The sequence below is a fragment of the Simochromis diagramma genome, unplaced genomic scaffold (genome assembly GCF_900408965.1).
Source record: "Simochromis diagramma unplaced genomic scaffold, fSimDia1.1 OVJJ01000674.1, whole genome shotgun sequence".
NCBI lineage: Eukaryota > Metazoa > Chordata > Actinopteri > Cichliformes > Cichlidae > Simochromis > Simochromis diagramma.
The window spans coordinates 62,079-81,944 of NW_024387360.1; the positions used below are offsets into that span (position 1 = coordinate 62,079).

Below are 19,866 nucleotides of genomic sequence, written 5' to 3' on the forward strand. Positions count from 1 at the left end.
TAAGTGTACATGGTCCAAATGTTTTGAAATGGATTTCATGAAAGTATTTAACTTCATTTGGCATAACGGACTTTATTGCAGAATTCCTTAGTGTAGTCAAATTTATAAGAGAAAATTGTTGAGCTGTTAAAATGGGAGACAATCCAACTTTATGAAGTTTGTCACGATTTAAATGAGCATGCTGTCTAGTCCTTGGCCACATGTTTCAGCACATTAACCATGAGTGAGCTCATATCATCAATACATGTATCATAATAAATATCTAATAATATCTAATAATATCTAATAATATCATAACAGCAGCAGATATTCAGTATATCAGTAGATTTCAGTCCTTCATAGGTTCAGTGCTGTTAACTGTTTTTTTCTGTTATTTTCTGGATTTGTTAATAAGGATGAACACATCTGTATGTGTGTTTAAACATGCCCCACTGCAGCACATTAGTAAGACGGAACAAACAAAAACCCTTTTCCCGTAAAGGCAAATCAAACAAGACAAATAGAATAGCATGGGGTAATACTGCTGGGTCCAGAGGGTCAGACATAATGACTCATTCTCAGCAATGTTACAGTTTAAAAACCAGACCAGAAATCCCTCCACACTCAGCAGTGTGACTGTCACTGCAGTTATTTCAGTGGGCTGAAGTTTGATCTGTGTTGTTTACTAAAGTGCAACAAAAGCTGTTTAACATGTTTCATTTTTAATTTGGACAGAAACATTGTGATTTTTGTCTTTTAAGCAAATATAGCAGTCTGTAACATCACTGATGAATCCACCAGTTGTGTTTGAGCCTGTTATCACTACACAAACGTTTGTTTAGTCTTTCCAGAGAAATAACGTCACAAACATGGCAGTCAGACATCCCACGCTGGGTAAAGGGCACTGTTGGTGGCTACACTTACTGTAACGCCCAGTGATTTTAGAGAATATCAGTAGTTACACACTACAGTAGGATATCCCAGCACTGACGGTAAGAAAATGCACATTATTAAGTAAAACAGGCACATTCGAAGCAGAAATAACTTTTTGTAACAGCCAAATTAAACTTGGAGCTGATTTAGAAACATCACCTCGGAGCACTGTATGTTACTATAATGTTTTACACTGAATGACAAACTTTACTGTTGTCTATAGTTTAGTGTTCAGTGCTGAAAGCAGGATTGGGATTTTGTAAATGTGTAAGTGATTGACTTTGTGGAGATCAGAGTACATGAGTGCGTTTCAAACACGTGGCTGTTACAGTGTATGTGGGTGGGGACGATCAGCCGATATTTAGCCGAAGCTGACACTGAGAACGATCACAACCAGTCATGGGCCGTCTCTGGATCCTGAGCTGCACTCTGTGTGTCCTCCTGAGCTGGATACGTGTGGATCAAGCGGTGGCTGAACCGTGAGTTTGTCTTCAGCGTGTTTTTGTCTGTGTGAGTTGTTCACTGCAGTAACTGCTGTATGTGTGATGCTGTATGCAGCCAGTACCTGGTGGCCATTCCTGCAGTTATTGAAGCTGGAGCTGAGGCCAAATTCTGTGCAACTCTCCGACAGCCCAGTGGGACTCTGGTCATGACTGTCACTTTGATGTCCCGAGAGAAGAACACAACCTTATTCACGCATACGTCAAATGAGGCCTTTCAAACCTGTGTTCAGTTTGAGGTTGGCAACCAGCACTTTCACACACAAAGTGTGTTTGTTAGTTTTTATTGTAAGCATTATAGGCTTTAATGACTATCTAAATATCCCACTGTCTCAGGCTCCTTTGGTACGAAAGGAGGTGCAACATTTTCAGGTGGAGGTACGAGGAGACACATTTTACTCCAAACAAGTCAGAAAAGTGATGATCCGAGCGTCTGATCCCGTCACATTCATCCAAACAGACAAACCCATCTACCTCCCTGGACAAAAAGGTAGCAATGTGCTGTTATGTTATATAAGACATGTAGTTCATTCAAATTCCAACATCATGAGCCAGCTGCTCCACCATCTCCAATTTGTGTAACAAGTTTTGTGGTCCACAATTTGGACTCATACAGTGATTGATGTGAAATGTTTGCTTCATATAGCAAAAGTTTTTCAAGATATTTAATATAATATTTAATTCGGTCGATCGACCGAGATGTTTATTCGAAGTTTGAAATCTGACTCCATCTTTGAACATAACTACCGCATTTTCCGGACTATAAGGCGCACTTAAAATCCTTTCTTTTTCTCAAAAATCAACAGCGTGCCTTATATATTAATTCTGGTTGTGTTTACTGACCACAAACAGATTTTATGTGGTACACAGTGCTCAAAAATGTTTGAAAAAATGTTTTAGTACGCCTTTGGTAAGGTATGAAGCCGCACCGCTTGATGGATTGTTGGAGCATTACGGCTAGAAGAGTCAGAAGCCTCGCGGACTCGGTCTAATCTGGGTCCTAAACGCCATCTGCTTCAGGTCCTAAAGTCAAACGAACACTGCAGCCTCACTGAGAGTTAAAAACTGTCTAAATTCTTTCATGTTTAATAAAATGATCAGTGTTGCTGCTTTACCAGGTGTAACAATTAAGTTTAACATCCAGGCATCCATCAAAACATAATTTATTAAATTTAACAGAGTTAGAAGTTAGCAGGAAGTTAGCTCACTGGTTTTGCTAGCTACCTAATATAGCATGTTCTGAATGAGAGATTTCTGGATAAAAATAAAACATAAAGCTCTGCTATCACTTCCAACATTACTGAAGTTGGGCTAGCTGGTATATAATGATGTGCTACGTGATCACTAGCGACACAGCTATGTTAGCATAACATAAACACAGTGAAGCTGGAGGATGAACGCTAACTTTTTTCCATTCGATAAACGTTCCCAATGGTTTTTGACGAATGCAATCACATGGAAAGATGCTTTAAATGGACCAAACTTCAGTCAGGAGAACAAATGAGATAATCCATCCACAATACCAGGTTAGTCATTATTATAAGATAAGATAACCTTTATTAGTCCCACACATCGGAAATTTGTTTTGTTACAGCAGAAAGTGGACAGTGCACAGTTACATAGCATAATTTGTAAGGCGTTTAATGCGCCCTGTAATTCCAGTACACCTTATGTATGAAAACAGACCCGTTTCAGACCCATTCATCGTCAGTGCGATTTATAATCCAGTGCACCTTATGGTCCGAAAAATATGGTATTTTAAAAAACAACAAAAGGAAAAAAAATCCCACAAGTTTCATATTTGAGTTCACACTAATGAAGAACTTCACATTGCAAAAGACAGCTACTGACAGCGAATGGTATGCAGTTATTTCACAGTGATGAGAAATAAAACATGCAGAATACTCAGAGTGCACAACTTCCCCCAAAGGGCAAAGGCCATATTATATTTTCCATTTAACTCTTAGTTTATTTCAGAGTCAAATTCTTTTTATGTGAAAGTTTAATGGTTTAATTTTTAATAGTTCACAATAAAATAAATATGTTTAAACATGGCTTTGGAATTCAAAGTACAAAAAAATCGTGAAGGAAGAATATGGAGGGCCTCGGGTGCCAAAATGTATTAAACACATAATTAAATAATAAATTAAATGTGTTATTAATTACGCAATGACAATTACAATGTTGCGTGGAGATCAGGGGCAGTACCCCTGGACTTGCAGACCGGGGTGGTGGTCCCCATCTTTAAGAAGGGAGACCGGAGGGTGTGTTCCAACTACAGGGGGATCACACTCCTCAGCCTCCCTGGGAAAGTCTATGCCAGGGTGCTGGAAAGAAGAGTTCGTCCGCTAGTCGAACCTCAGATACAGGAGGAACAATGCGGTTTTTGTCCTGGTTGCGGAACACTGGACCAGCTCTTTAGCCTCTCAAGGATACTTGAGGGTGCATGGGAGTTTGCCCAACCAGTCTACATGTGTTTTGTGGAGTTGGAGAAAGCATTCGACCGTGTCCCTCAGAATCTCATCTCTGCTTTTCGTGGATGATGTGGTTCTGTTGGCTTCATCGGGTGAGGGCCTCCAGCTCGCACTGGAACGGTTCGCAGCCGAGTGTGAAGCAGCGGGAATGAGGATCAGCACCTCCAAATCTGAGGCCATGGTTCTCAGCCGGACAAGGGTGGAGTGCCCACTCCGGGTCGGGGATGAGTTCCTGCCCCAAGTGGAGGAGTTCAAGTATCTCGGGGTCTTGTTCGCGAGTGATGGGAGAAGGGAGCCAGAGATCGGCAGACGGATTGGTGCGGCGGCTGCAGTGATGTGGACGCTGCACCGGTCCGTCGTGGTGAAAAGAGAGCTGAGCGTAAAAGCGAAGCTCTCAATTTACTGGTCGACCTACCCTCACCTATGGCCACGAGCTGTGGGTAGTTACCGAAAGAAAGAGATCGCGGATACAAGCGGCAGAAATGAGCTTCCTCTGAAGGGTGGCTGGCCTCTCCCTTAGAGATAGGGTGAGAAGTTCGGCCATCCGGGAGGGGCTCAGAGTAGAGCAGCTGCTGCTCCACATCGAAAGGAGCCAGCTGAGGTGGTTCGGGCATCTGACCTCCTGGGCGCCTCCTGGGTGAGGTGTTCTGGGCATGTCCCACCGGGAGGAGGCCCCGGGACAGACCCAGGACACGCTGGAGAGATTATATCTCTCGGCTGGCCTGGGAACGCCTTGGTGTTCCCCTGGATAAGCTGGAGAAGGTGGCTGGGGAGAGGGAGGTCTGGGCCTCTTTGCTTAGGCTGCTGGCCCCGCGACCCGGCCTCGGATAAAGCGGATGAAGATGGATGGATGGATGGTGTCATTAATTAAAATATAAATTAGCAATATCAGTTCAATTTCAATAAATTAGATATATATGTCTCATACATGTCAGTCCATTATCTGAGATCTGTCTAGGCTTGCTGTGCAGGGTAACCAATCAGATCCACGTTTGATAAGTTGCAGTGACTTTTAAAGTACAAAGAGAGAAACAGAGGTAACCTCTCAATTCTTCTCAAAGTGAATTTCAGAGTCGTTACGATGGATAATAAAATGCGACCTGCCAATCAGCTGGTGAGTTTTTGAACAGTATTATTAATAATGCTGTTTGCAATTTGGATGCAGTGATTTACACAACAGTTTCTTAACTCCACCTGTCTTTCTTCCTTTTTCTTTCAGTATGATGTCATTGAACTTCAGGTAAGAGGGCGCCTCTAGAAAAGGCTTTTCCTTCTCTTGCAAATGCATCAACACAACACTGAACACATGCAGTCAGACAGACTTGAAGGTTCCCTGCTCACTGCTTGCATACACACTGCTTCTGCAGTATTACTCCAAGTTACTGACAGTGCAAGGTTTAAAAACTGGACAAAGTGGGTTGCATGTATGTAATACACACCGTGCAGGGGTCTGTCCTGTCACTTGATGCCCCACATGTGAAAATAAAATGACAGTGATTAAATCAAATTAATAATTTTGATTTAATTACTCCACAAACACAGCCACAGCTTCCCTGTCATTACAGCTTAGGTTTCTTTATATCACTTAATTTTTAAACATTTATAAACAAGTGCTTCACATCTAGAAGGGGACAAAGCTGGCTGCAGATGAAGACAGGACATCTTTATGTCCCCCTAAATTTATATTGTCCAGTTTTAGCTCTAATGTTGTTGAAAAGGAAAATAAAGAATCTCGTTGGTACTGTACTTACACCTGTGTAGTAGCTGTCACTGTCACCTGATTTAACAGGATCCTCACAGTAACAGGATTGGACAGTGGCTAAATGAAACATCCAATAGCAGAATACTGCAGCTTTCTTACTCCTTGGACACTGAGGCCCGTGAGGGACCGTACCAGATCATTGTGTCAGTGGGTGAGAGGAAAATATCTCACAACTTCAAAGTGGAGAAATATGGTAAGTCAGTCTTATTTATTCTTAAATTTTTTGTTGTAATGGAGTGCAAATGCTGACATTCATATTTCCCCCAGTTTTACCCAAATTTGACGTGACAGTAAATATATCTGAAGAAGTGAGTATTGGGCAGGAAGACATTGAAGCTAAAGTGTGTGCAAAGTAAGGAAAAGTTCTTTCAGGACAAATTATGTGTTGTAAAATCTGGAGTTTGGAGAGCAAATGACTCATAATGTTTACTTCTTTTTCTTAAACAGGTACACGTATGGACAGCCTGTACCAGGACGTGTTACAGTCAATGTGTGCAGACCTATTAATGTGTATAGAGGTTTTGGTATATCGGTGCACAGTGAGGATGATTTGGCCCTATTGCAGATAAGTGCGCCCTGCCACACAGAGACAAAGCAGGTACAGTTATGGCTTCATTTCTCTTTTTTCCCTGATACTTTGGGTACATTTAGGCCCCTGCATTAGCATTACAGCAAACGGGTTGCCTGCTCTACCCAGCTGAACTGGCGCCGTGTGTTCACTTTACTTTATTTCACTACAGTTCATCATCTCATACTTTCATCCACGGATTTGAATTGTTAGTGATATCTCATCTTTCTTGGACGGACGTGTCAGCTCCAAAGGGGTGAAGTGGTTATTGTTGTGCCTAAAAGGCTGCATAGGTTGTGTTGGTGTTTCTAATATCTGCTAGATGATTAGCATTACTGGTAGGGCTAAAGCAAGTGGTGTGTCTCATCATGTCTGTCACACAAAAGAATACAACTTCTGTGAGAAATCTAAGAACTTCAAAAATACTCTGATCTGACTGGGACACCTAAACAAGCTCAATGAATATACATGTTGCACCCTCAGAGAGACACGACTCCATTCTCCTTTTTCTTGCAACTTTATTCTCCTCAGTTCAGGGTTGGAGTTTACAGGCAGCATAGCATATCATCAGCAAAACATCGCTCCCTCACGACATCCTCATGACATCACACGTCTGAACTCTGACCTCCTGGAGCCAGTAAACTACAAGAATGAACTAGAAATGTGTCCAAAAACAAAACACAATTAAATAAGAATAGTCTTTAAAGATTTTCCCAACAATTCAGAAAAATTTAAGTTTTATAACTACTTTTAGAGCGCAACATACACACATCAAAGATTCAGCTCCTGTTAAAAGTTTGAACAATTTAGACTGATTTACTGAGTTACTGCTCAGTGTTGGGAAGGTTAAAGTGTATTCCACTACTATTTCTGTGTGTTTTATTACTGTTACTGAAGGTTACTCTCCACACCAACACCAACTGGATGTTTAAATCTTAATATAAATGAGTAACAGTAGGTGGACATTAGGTAAGGCTGCACTTTCTGCAGCGATCTCGTGTAGAAAACTATTCCTCGCGTATATAAAACAGGTCAGCGACTCCGAACCGTAGTAAAGGGACCTCTGGCTAATACGTCGGGTTTGTGTCGGGCTCGTAGCTGAAAACCAGCTTTACTTTGTTGTGTGGGTCAACTTTTTGAGAGACAGAGAGAGGCGTTGAAAGGCTGCTCCAACGGAACTTATTGTTTCAGAGGAAAACACGAACACAGTGTACAGTCAAGTCTCAATACAGTGGCTTTCAAAAGTATTCGGCCCCATTGAAGTTTTCCACATTTTGTCACATTACAGCCACAAACATGAAACAATTTGATTGGAATTCCACGTGAAAGACCAACACAAAGTGGTGCACACGTGGGAAGTGGAACAAAAATCATACATTATTACAAACATTTGTTACAAATAAATAACTGAAAAGTGGCGGAAATAGCTACAGTGGTTTACTGAAACATGCAAACACAAATGGAAATGCAACCTGAACTCTCTCAGGCAAGCTTTCATGAGTTCAAGCCCCGCTGTTGTTGGCGTTTGTTTTAGATTCAAAGAAGGAAATGGGAGTAAAAGATGGATCGACAATGGGATAAAAGTTCAAACTGTTACTTTGCTAAGTTGTCTGTTATGTGTAGAAACAATAATCCTTTGAGGCAGGTGTCCTTGTTGTGCTTGGATGGTTCATAGGTCAACATAAAGTGCCTGATCGAACTGAACTGGAAATGAATGTAAAAGCTGCCAAAGTCTCAACACAAACTGCTCAAGCCCATTTTAAAATGGGGCGATCGTGGCTCAAGAGTTGGGAGTTCGCCTTGTAATGGGAAGGTTACCGGTTCGAGCCCCGGCTTGGACAGTCTCGGTTGTTGTGTCCTTGGGCAAGACACTTCACCCGTTGCCTACTGGTGGTGGTCAGTGTCCGGCAGAACCGCCTCTGTCAGTGCGCCCCAGGGTGGCTGTGGCTACAATGTAGCTGCCATCACCAGTGTGTGAATGTGTGTGTGAATGGGTGGATGACTGGATATGTAAAGCGCTTTGGGGTCCTTAGGGACTAGTAGAGCACTATACAAATACAGGCCATTTACCATTTAAAAAATCCCAAGAAAGTTTGTTTAGTTGGAGGCCAACAAACAAACACACAAAAAGGTAGTGGGTGAAGATTTTTTCACAGTACTGTATAAAATATATATCGTAGTACTGAGATTTTGAGGATGTAAATGAGATGCTGCTGGGAAATTTAAACGATACAGTGGTTTTGTGAGGTGATGCCATCATACTGCTATACAGGCCCAGCTCGACAGGATGTTTAGGATGTTGTGGAGGATACGGCGTCTGTGTTTTCCAAAAAGAATTTCAGATTTCGAATCATCTGAGCACAGAGCAGTGTTTGTCGTTTTAAATGAGCTTTTGCCCAGAAAAGAATACAGCGTTTCCAGTTCACATTCACATTTGACTTCTTCTGCGCATTTGTGGGTGGCATGGTGAACTTTGTGTGCAGATATTGATTTGTGGAAGTGTTCCTGAGGCCATGCAGTGATCTGAGTGGCAGAATGACGACAGTTTTTCATGCATTGCTGCCCAAGGACCTGGAGACTGCATCTGATAGTGGATTTCAGCCTTATCCTTTGCACGTTTTGATGACATTATGCGCTGCAGATGATGAGATATTCCCCGTCTTGATAATTTTACGTTAATGAAATTATTCTGTCATTGTTCTACAATTTGTAGACACAGTCCATTGCAGATTTGTAAACCTCCACCCATCTGTATTTCTGAGAAACTCTGTCTCTCTATGATGATCTTTTGATACACGTTTATCTGAATGATCTGTTGCCAGGTAACATAATCAGTTGCAAAATGTTCCTTCAGCTGTTTATGTTTAGTACAACTGACCCCTCCAGACTTTTGTCCCCCCACCCTGCATTTTTAAACCATATTGCTTGCATCAAATTCTAAATGACTCATCATAGTTTGAACTAGAGATGGACCGATCCGATATTACGTATCGGTATCGGTCCGATACTGACCTAAATTACTGGATCGGATATCAGAGAGAAATAAAAAATGTAATCCGATCATAACCGAAGCACGTTGGAGCAGTATGCATCACGTGATAGAGCAGCTGTGTGTATTTGTAGCCTCACCAGCATTTTATCTCCGAGGACGTTATCCCAGAGAGAAATGAAGCAAGTGTGTAAGTTCATCTCTGAATGTTTGTAAAGCATTCCTGCGTTAAGCTTAACAACTGATATATGGAGCGACTCTCTCTCTCTCTCTCTCTCCTGCGTCAATCATGAAACTGATCAATGATCAGCTGATCGTCTCTCTTGTTTGTTTTTGGCCCACTTTGCACCAGAAAGAGGAAACCAGCGGCTGAACAACAGCAGCACGTTTAACCTTGATAAGCTGTTGTTAGAATGTATTTAATATTACTTTCTACACCAGGATCTTTTTCTACGTAGCTGACGGCTGTAACTGTGCAGGGGCGGATCTAGCAAAGTTTAGCCAGGGGGGCCGATAGGGCATTAACAGGGAAAAGGGGGCACAAAGACATACTTTTCTTTCTTATTCTCGTTTAAAATGTCGAGCTTTTAATAAATAATTATCTGAATCTTACACCCAAAGTTTTAATCTAAAAATGTATAGAAGTCCGTTACTGTATATAGTAACTGTTAAGCCTAATATACCCTAGTAAGCTGTAGTACTTTTTCCTTTGGAACGGTACCATCTGTGCAGTCTGCAGTTCTGTTGAAGAAAGATGTTGAATCTATTTAATTATTCTTGAAAAATAATTGATTTCTGTGCATTTTTTTCACACTGCATCAAATTAAGGTTGATTACGTCGATTAAGCATCATGAGGTGGAGCGTGGGGGGTGGTTCCCTATTTTCTTTTGCTGGGAGTTTTCAACCCTATTAGTTAGGTTGCTTAAAATTTCTGCTAAGTACTCTTTAAAATAACAGAATAGGGAGGATGTTGTTGAGGATCAGTTTTGCTGAACTATGAAATATTTTGGGCGCAGTGTATTCTTTACATACTGGTATAACAGAATAGCTTTAGTGTTGTTTATTTAAACTTGAGTATGAACTTATACAAAAAGCAGCAACACATTAAAAAAGTTTTATTGATTAAAAACACTATATCGGATTCATATCGGTATCGGCAGATATCCAAATTTATGATATCGGTATCGGACATAAAAAAGTGGTATCGTGCCATCTGTAGTTTGAACATTTAATATATTTTATAGATTCGATTGTGAATGAGATTTGATTCTAATTTTGGTTTATTCTTGTATCAGTGATTTTCTTTCTTTATTGTTCTTTCCAGGCAGACAAGACTGGCTGTGCAACTGTTTCCTTCAACATGTCAATTTTTACTAAAATAGACCAAAGGAGGCTTCATGATGTTCTGGATATCAGGGCCAAAGTTGAAGAAGAGGGAACAGGCAAGGATTTTTATTTCTTTATAATGACACATTAATGTATGTTTAACCAAAAAGGCATTCACAGGATTGTAACATGAAAGTTTTTACATTCAGGTGTTTCACTCCCTCAAGAGAAGAGAGTCAGGATTTCTTACGTCCTTGGAAAAGTGTCTTTCATTAACGTGCCCAAGGTTTGGGAACGGGGATCTAATGTGGAAGGAAAAGTAAGCCTAACATGTTGTTTTCAGCTCAGTTTGTCGTACAAAGCACATTTAAATTGTTTGTATTTTCCACTGATAGAGCATTGTGTTCTTCAACAGGTCAGAGCAGTGTACCACAATAATACACCAGTTTGTGACGCACCGGTCTACCTGTTCACGGGAGAAATGTGGCAAACACGCTCACTACAAAATCTGACAACTGACAGCAACGGTGTGGCCTCATTTTCTTTCAGCACTGATAACTTTGACCAGGATATCCAACTCCATGTGAGCTGACACACTGAAACAATGTGTAATTTAATGCAGCCATGACAGCAGCATGAAGCCACAATTGGTTTCTGATAGGCTGCAAATGTCCAAATACCTCCCACAGTAGTAAGCTGCAATCCTGAAACAGTTTATGACTCATCTTCCTCCACCTTTGCCTTGCTTATAAAGCCTCGTTGTCCAATGTTATTTGTAGATCAAGTTTTTTAATTTTTGTTTCCTATCCCCAACTAGGCAAGCCTGACACCAACACTGGGCTACCCAGGATACAGAACTGCATACTATGACAGGGGATTTCACACATTATCCATGTCCCAGCCGTCTTCTCCTGATATTAAAACAATCAGCTCTCTAGAGGTACAGAAGAAGGATAGATCACTTCCCTGTGATGCAGAAGAAGACGTATCAGTCAACTACACTATAGTGGGAGAGTCTCCGGGGTCTGTGGATGTCATTTATCTGGTGAGTTATCTCTGGGTTTACTACAAAGTTGAACATGACCAGACTTTTTGTGTGTTTGCTAAAAAAGTACTGTTGTAATGCCCATCATGACTGAAGAAGACACTTTCAGTCCATCGTGAGAATCCAGCAGCTTCGATCTATTTCAGCATAAATACTGATTCAGCCCAAACTATATGCTTTAGCAAAAAAAGGAAAAAGCCTAAACGTAAAACTCGGAGGGCGTCTGTCTCCTGAATCCAAAGTGGAAGCTGGTTCCACAGACTTCAGGTCTGGTCCCTGTGCTTTGTCCCTCATCATTTTCTGTCAGCTTAGTAATTAGCCTCAGTGTTTAGTCCTTTGTTCATGATATCCTTAGTTTTCTCTCTCTGTTAAGTATTTAAATTCTTAGGCATTCTTAGTTTTAGTCATCTGGGTTCTGCTCTCAGTTAAAGTTGTTTGTATTCTAGCTCTCATTATAGTTATTGTGCTTTACCTGTGTCCCCTGCACTTTTGACTGATTGACTGATGACCTTTATTGATCCAGAAGGAAATTGGGTTAAAGGCTGCCAGCACTTCAGCGCCATCTTACCCTGCCATACATATGTGACCTCTGTGTAGTGTCTTCTCTGGTCTGCATTCACAACAAAAAGGCAGAATGCTCTTTTTAATGTCGTGGGCAATCAGCACAAAATCTAAATGGGAAAGCGACAACAGAGTTAGCTAACTATGCCCCCATTTTGTTTCCTCTCCTCCCAATAAAGAAATCTCACAAAAAAAGTGCACTCAATTCTACATAAAGACTGGAGAAATGACCCGCAACAAATGATGTATAAACAACAAAAATAATCGGGTCAGACTGTATTACTTTAACAGCCTGCGATATGATTTTTCCTCCCCACGACATTTGCGCATTCCTTACCTCGCAGGAATCCTCCATTATTCTGAGGATTACCCAGAATCCCTTGCCCTTTGTGAATATTGCAGGGTGACTTTTTCGACAGTAGGTGGCGCCAATGTCAATACAACATTCCCTTTCATTGTTATGCTGATGACATCCAAATTTGCTTCCCTTGAATCTGGATGTCTCTTAACCTTTTAATTCAAACACATTGAATTAAGGTGTCAAAACCTTTCACTGGTTGTGATGTCCACAGATATCAGTGCTAGTTCATTCTTGTTTTTAAATGATTTCTGTCTTCCAGGTGTTGTCCAGAGGAGCTGTCACCATGCAAGGACAAAAACAGGTTCAAGTGCAAGACAGATCGGGTAAAATTCCCATATTTCCACAAATGCCACAGCCAAGCATTGACGTTGGTCTGTTTTGTTGATCTGTGGATGCATGTTTGGACCTGTGTTTCAGTGAATGAGGGCCAGGTGTCCTTTAAAGTCAGAGTGTCTCCTGAGATGGCTCCAGAGTTCCAGGTTGTGGCTTATGCCGTCCTGCCAAGTGAGGATGTAATTGCCCACAGTGCTGACTTCTCTACTGACAAATGCTTCAGCAACAAGGTGAGTGTAATTCTAGAGGTGTGCTGTGTGTTTGGTGTCTGCAGTCATGCCATGTCGTTCAAATCAAATGTAGCGAGTGAAAGCCACCGAGTAACCGCTAAGGGCCTCTATACTACTTGTGCAAACTTTCAGGCCCAAAGCTCTCGCAGGAACGAGCCCAGAATAAACGGGACAAGAGGGTCAATATCAGTCAGATATGTTAAAATTTATTATTTTAAAAGAACACAAAGGGTTTGCAAAAGGCCTAAAACATCAAAATGGGAAAGGTCACTAACGACCACAAGATAGTGTTATTGGTGCAACCTGCCAGCAATGCAACTATCACCTGAGCGCTTGCTCTCCCTTGGCGGTCCCAGATGCTCGTTGCTTTAAAAGAAACTAATCCACCCCAAATAAATACGAGCCCAACAGAACACTTATCGCATGCACTAAGTGCTAGTTCAGGCAATAATCGGTGGCACTAAAAATCACTCTTAATAAAAACTTATTCACTACAAATCCACACAGAGCACCTCTAAAAATCCTAATTCCCCTAAGGTAAGAGCCCCGCTCAGGGATTGCACATTGCCCGACTTATATTGCACCAGCCCAGTAGAAATAAAAACAAACCCGGCATAAAAAAACAGTTTTAAAAGGTGACCCTACCAAAACCAAAAACACAACAACAAGGAGAAGGAGGAAAAAAAACAGTGACAAATTCACATTTGCAGCCTGCCCTCCAGCAGACAACTGTGTTTGCTGCACACCTGGCTTATCTTCTAAAAATCACTCGAACCTCTGCTGTAGAGGTTTAAAACAACAGTTTGTGTAGCAGACAATTAAAACTTCTCAGGCTCTTCACCTATTCACACAACCATTGTTCACAGCCGCTTGTCAGTGGAAATCATGAGCACCTGCTGCTAATTCCTCTTTTATACCCTCCATTGGGTCCCCTGGGTCCTAAAGCCTTCCCCATTACAATTGCCCCCGTTTTGAAAGGTCACCGTCCCGGCGACCACTTACTGCCAGGGCCTAAATACATTTTGGGGCAAATCATTATGGACAAGAGAGCTCTGTGAATCGCTAGTCAGAACAGCAGCAGTCTGATTTACTGGCCGTGGGAGATTAAAGGGGTTAGAATGCTTTCCTGCTGTACTTCTTTTAGGCTGCCCCTGAACTCTTCCTGAGTCCTGCTCTAAAACATTCTCCCTATTATCAATCCCACTTTCCACTGGCTGTTCTGGAACTATGGGTACAGGGTTCAAGTTGCTCGAGCCTATGCTCCTAGTTTCACCAACAGGCTCTGGAACAGATACCGAGGGTGGCTGATCTTTGGGTTAGTTTGGAACAAGGGCGAGTACAACTCCACCAGCCTCACTGTCATCATCTGGTGTATCTGATGTTGACTGCCGGGGTGACTCAACTACCAGCCCTGGGTCAGAGAGGGGATATTTGTCTGGAGCAGGTGCTACAATACCTGAGGGTGTTACTCTCAACTCTGCCCGATTTAAGTTCTTGTCAGGACCTGAACGATCTCTAGGGCGTATTTTGTAAACCCTGCCTTCTTTGTCCATACTCTGCACAACAACATACACCATAGGATCCCAGGCATCGTGGATCTTATGGCGGCCTAAAGGATGACTTTTCCGATAAACCAGAGTACCTGGGGAGAGAAGGGAAGTAACTGTTGGCTGAAAATGTTTATTTCTCCTCTCTGCAGCTTGTTGGAGTTGTTCTTTCGCATGCACATAAACTGAACTTAGACGTTGTTTATGCTCCTCTACCCACTCCTGCGCAGATCTAGACATTGGTTCTGACTGGGAAGCCCCCAGTAAGAAGTCAATGGGCAACTGGGGCTTCTGACCAAACATAAGCTCATAAGGTGAAAAACCGGTGGACTGATGTTCTGTGGTATTGTAAGCATACAATACCTGTGGCAAGCATTGCGGCCACTTTCTTTTCTTATCAGGAGGGAGCGTGCGCAACAGATCATGGAGTGTTCTGTTAAATCTCTCGCATTGTCCATTGCCTTCAGGGTGATATGGCGTGGTCCTGCTTTTGTCTATGCCATACAGGTGACACAGACGTTTCAGCAAATCTCCCTCAAAGCTCTTTCCCTGATCACTATGGATACGCTTAGGGACCCCATAGATATAAAACCATTTTTCAGTTAATACCCGTGCCACTGTACTTGCCCGTTGATCTACTGTAGGGTATGCTTGAGAGAACTTTGAAAATACGTCGGTGACCACAAGTACATTCTCACGCCCATCACTAGACTTGTCCAAAACACTGAAATCAATGGCAATGACTTCCAGGGGTTTAGAAGCCACCAAACCCCCCCTGAATGTGCGAACTTTTGGTTTTACAGCCTTTGCCAAGACACAACGATCGCACTCCTGACAATATTTCTCAATGTCACGTGCCATAAAGGGCCAAAAACACCTTTCTCTCACCAGGCTGGTAGTGCGTCCAATGCCTTGATGCCCATGATCATCATGTAAACTTCTCAGGACCACTGTTTGCAAGCACTTGGGTAGCAACAGTTGAAACAAAACTTGGCCATTACCAGGTGTCTGAACTTGACGATACAAGACACCTTCCTTCAACTTGATTCTGGGCCACTGTTGCACCAACTTTTTCACTCCCTTACTTACATTACCCATTTCCTGCTTGGTAGGCAGCCTCCCTCTTTCCCAATACTGTGAAAAAGGGCCAATTACCGGGTCAGCAGCTTGAAGGGATATTAGATCAGCTTTAGGTCGGGATGGAAATGCACCTATGGCTCTACACGTAGCGGCAACAGCATTTCCCAGTTGACCCACATCTGTCTGATCTTGCACTTCCCGTGGAATCTTCAACCCTGGAAGCAGGCCAGATGGACTCTGTGGATGTAGTTGCCGTGACAATGCATCAGCGTTGCGATTGCTGGGACCTGGCCTATATTTAATCTCAAAGTTGAGCACAGCTAGTTCTGAGGCCCATCGCTGCTCTACGGCTCCCAATTTAGCAGTCTGCAAATAGCTAAGGGGATTGTTATCTGTGAACACGACAAACTTATTTCCCAACAAATATTCACAGAATTTTTGAGTGACAGCCCCTTTTAGTGCCAAGAATTCCAACTTTCTAGAGCTATAATTGGACATATTCCTTTCACTAGGTCGCAGGCCCTGGCTAGCAAAAGCAACTGGCCGCCTCTTTCCTTCTTGCTCCTGAGATAAAACTGCCCCTAACCCTGCCTGACTAGCATCTATCTCAAGGACAAAAGGTTTAGCAAAATCTGCATATGCCAATACTGGGGCACTAACCAGCAGCCTTTTTAGTGTTTGGAATGCATTCTCACATTCCTCACTCCAAAGGTGACACATTGCCCCACTGGCACCACTTCTACGTTTCTTCTTGGTACCTCCCAGCTCGCCCACCAGCCGGTGGAGCGGGGCAGCATACTTGGCAAAACCTTCAACAAAACGCCGATAGTATGAGGCAAATCCCAAAAATTACTGTAGCTCTCGTGCCCACTCAGCCACTGCACTAATCTTACAAGGGTCGGTCGCCACCCCAGAAGCCGATATCACATGCCCGAGGTATTGAACCTCTGGCTGGAAAAAGTGACACTTCTCCAGCTTCAACTTTAGATTGTGCTCTTTGAGCCGCGTTAAGACCAAGTCAAGACGCTCCAGATGCTGCTCAAAGGAGGATGAAAACACAACAATATCATCCAGGTACAATAAAAGGGACTGGAAACTTTGATCCCCAAAAATCCGCTCCATTAGCCTCTGAAAGGTGCTAGGGGCATTACAGAGCCCAAATGGCATTCGATTGAATTCGAACAGACCAAAAGGGGTACAGAAAGCAGTCTTGGCTTTGTCCTTCTCGGCCACTGGTACTTGATTATACCCACTTGCAAGGTCCAATGTAGAGAACCACTGTGCTCCTGTCAGGGCATCTAATGACTCCTCAATACGGGGTAATGGATAAGCATCTTTCCGTGTCTTGGCATTAAGCAAACGGTAATCAACACACAGCCTAATCTCTCCATTTTTTTTGAAAACCACCACAATTGGGGAAGAATAAGGGCTACTGCTTAGACGCACTACCCCCCGATCCAACAAATCTTTTATATGGGCTTTCACTTGTTCATACTGAGAGGGTGGGAGCCTGCGATACCGCTGTTGCACTGGGGCATCATCCATTAAAGGGATCTCATGTTCCACCAATGTGGTACATCCTAAATCTCCCTCCCCATAGCTGAAAACTGAACAATGCTTCTGCAAAAGTGACACTCCTTGTTGTGACTGTTCATTGGACAAGTTAGGCCATGAGAGCTCGGAAAAATCAAGGTGCGGATGCGCCTGTACAGTCACTTCGTGCATCGTTATCTGCAACGTGGGATCATCAGACTCTGCAGTAATGACAGAGCCCCCAGATGATGGAGGGTCAACCAGATGCAATTCACCTAGTTGTGTACAGGGCGGTAACCAAACATCCTCAATTCCCACATTAACCACCGGAATGTCAACAACACCCTGTTCAACAGAAAGGAGGGCCGGAGAAACCAAGATGGCCCTTGGCAGGCGATTACCTGTCGCTATAGGCTCCAGGAGCACTGATGGAAGGTTAATGTTAGCAGCAGAAGGGCAGCTAGTACGTATCCATTTCAACGAACCAGCAGGGACACAAACAGCTCGACCGTGTACTTTTGCTTTACCTAAATACCCGGATGTATTCAAAGCCTCAATGCGCTGACACTTGTGAAGTGTCTCTCTCCACGTCTTACTGGCATTTTCAAGGGCAGGAGATTCAAACAGACGAGGGCCAAACTGCTCAAAGAGTAGGTGGTAACAACGGCTAATGATATTCATCCCCAAGAGGCCAGGCACACTCTGTAGCTGCTGAACGCTCCCATCTAGAGGGTCCTCCACTACCAACACGCCCATTTTTGTCAGGGTGCCACCAAAAACAGTCACATCAAGCTCCATGTAGCCTATATAGGGGATTTTCAACCCATTAGCTGCCCTGAGGCGTAACCATTGGCATTTCTTTAAGTGCCCCACCCCCTGCGACCTGAAGTGCTTCTCAAAGAAACTCTCTCGAATAGTGGTGACCATGGACCCAGTATCCAAAAGACAGGGAACTATAACACCCCCCATTTCTATTTCCACCACTGGACAATTCCCAATTAATCGAGAGGGATCTTCCATAACAACTTCAGCTGAGCCTATAAACCCTGTTCCTGATGCCTGGCTCTCTGCACCAGAGGGACCTAGTTTCCCGATGGCTGAGACTCAGGGCCTTGTTCCACAACCTGACTTTGTACATGTGCATCAGCATGAGACCCACCACTATTCTTTATAGCTGGATGTTTTACCCTACAGAACCTGGCAATATGACCAGCCCTACCACACCGATGGCAAATTGGCTTTCCATCTGCCTGGAAACGAAAAGGCCTAGTGGTGGGAGGGGTCAGGGGTAGTTCAGTCTGAGACGGCTGTGAAAAATGGACAGACATTTGCTTCATGAGCGTATCCAGTTGAACCTGTTGTTTACGAAGGCACTCTTTTATCTGTAGAATGTCATCATTAGGCCCAAGGGTGACTGCTTGCATCTCTGCATTAACTCCCTCTACTACCTGACAGTTCGTATCACAAGAATAGGCTCGGGACCTAGTTTTCCCTCCCTGCCTACCTACATCAGCCCACTTAAGGGCAATACTGCGTAGGGCAAGAAAGGACATGTCTGGTGTTTGAAGGACCCGCTGTTTCAACTCTCTGCGCAGCATATCATCATGGACATGTTCAGTAAACTGGTCCCTTAGTAATATATCAGAATTTGGAATACCACCTGGTGTCTTACAGATTACAGTGTCCATTAAAGATTTAAGGGCATGAGAGTAATCTCGCAGAGATTCCCCTTCTCGCTGGGTGCACTGGAAGAACTGTAGCTGGGCAGCTACATATGACTGCATATGAGTCATATGTAGTCATATGCTACATATGAGTGCAGCTATAGTTCTCGACTAAAATATCAAAAATCTTGTCAGGAGTGTCTCTACTGGTACTCGAATGAAAACAGACCTCAGATTTAGCACTGCCATCAAGATGGTCCATCACAAACATCACTTGTGCTGCTCTTGACATAGGACGAATCTCCAGGCATCTACGTACTTCTTCAACTCACTGGTCAACAGTTAACAAGTCCACTGACAATTTACCAGTAAACCTTGGGCATTTACGCTCCCGAGGTGCATAAACGTAACACACATTTGTAGCTTCATTTATTGAGTTCATATTTGATGGCACAGTAGATGGATCTGGCACTGGATCTGGCACTGGACCAGTCACAGGAGAACGTTCCTGTAATTGGTCTCTCAACTGTTCATTTGCTGCTTTTAGCTGTTGCAGCTGCTCCAAGAGGGCCTGTACGTCGTCCATAGGGTCGGCGAAGGAGGTTTATTATCCCCGCAGCAGCCCAACCGTTGGCTTCCCCTCCGTAAAAGATGTCACTGTTTTTCCTCTTCTCCTCTAACACTCTTACTAAAATAAACAGGGCCACACTAAAATAAAAACCAAACATCGTAACTGATATGACCTGGATCCTGTCGACAACGCCAAATAATGTAGCGAGTGAAAGCCACCGAGTAACCGCTAAGGGCCTCTATACTACTTGTGCAAACTTTCAGGCCCAAAGCTCTCGCAGGAACGAGCCCAGAATAAACGGGACAAGAGGGTCAATATCAGTCAGATATGTTAAAATTTATTATTTTAAAAGAACACAAAGGGTTTGCAAAAGGCCTAAAACATCAAAATGGGAAAGGTCACTAACGAC

At 43.1% G+C, this 19,866-nt stretch overlaps 1 protein-coding gene across 1 annotated transcript in view; it reads left to right on the forward strand.

Moving 5' to 3' along the window:
- Positions 1–1,258: 1,258 nt before the first annotated feature.
- LOC120718779 (alpha-2-macroglobulin-like) overlaps positions 1,259–19,866 on the forward strand; it is a 41,260-nt gene continuing 22,652 nt past the window's right edge. Inside the window, exons 1-14 of the mRNA XM_040007488.1 lie at positions 1,259–1,391; positions 1,471–1,651; positions 1,749–1,902; positions 4,948–5,000; positions 5,106–5,126; positions 5,676–5,841; positions 5,916–6,000; positions 6,096–6,246; positions 10,531–10,648; positions 10,742–10,851; positions 10,948–11,115; positions 11,350–11,577; positions 12,759–12,822; positions 12,917–13,062. Coding sequence (XP_039863422.1) covers positions 1,312–1,391; positions 1,471–1,651; positions 1,749–1,902; positions 4,948–5,000; positions 5,106–5,126; positions 5,676–5,841; positions 5,916–6,000; positions 6,096–6,246; positions 10,531–10,648; positions 10,742–10,851; positions 10,948–11,115; positions 11,350–11,577; positions 12,759–12,822; positions 12,917–13,062 — 1,725 coding nt within the window. The 5' untranslated portion in view covers positions 1,259–1,311. The remainder of the gene's footprint in view (positions 1,392–1,470; positions 1,652–1,748; positions 1,903–4,947; positions 5,001–5,105; positions 5,127–5,675; positions 5,842–5,915; positions 6,001–6,095; positions 6,247–10,530; positions 10,649–10,741; positions 10,852–10,947; positions 11,116–11,349; positions 11,578–12,758; positions 12,823–12,916; positions 13,063–19,866) is intronic.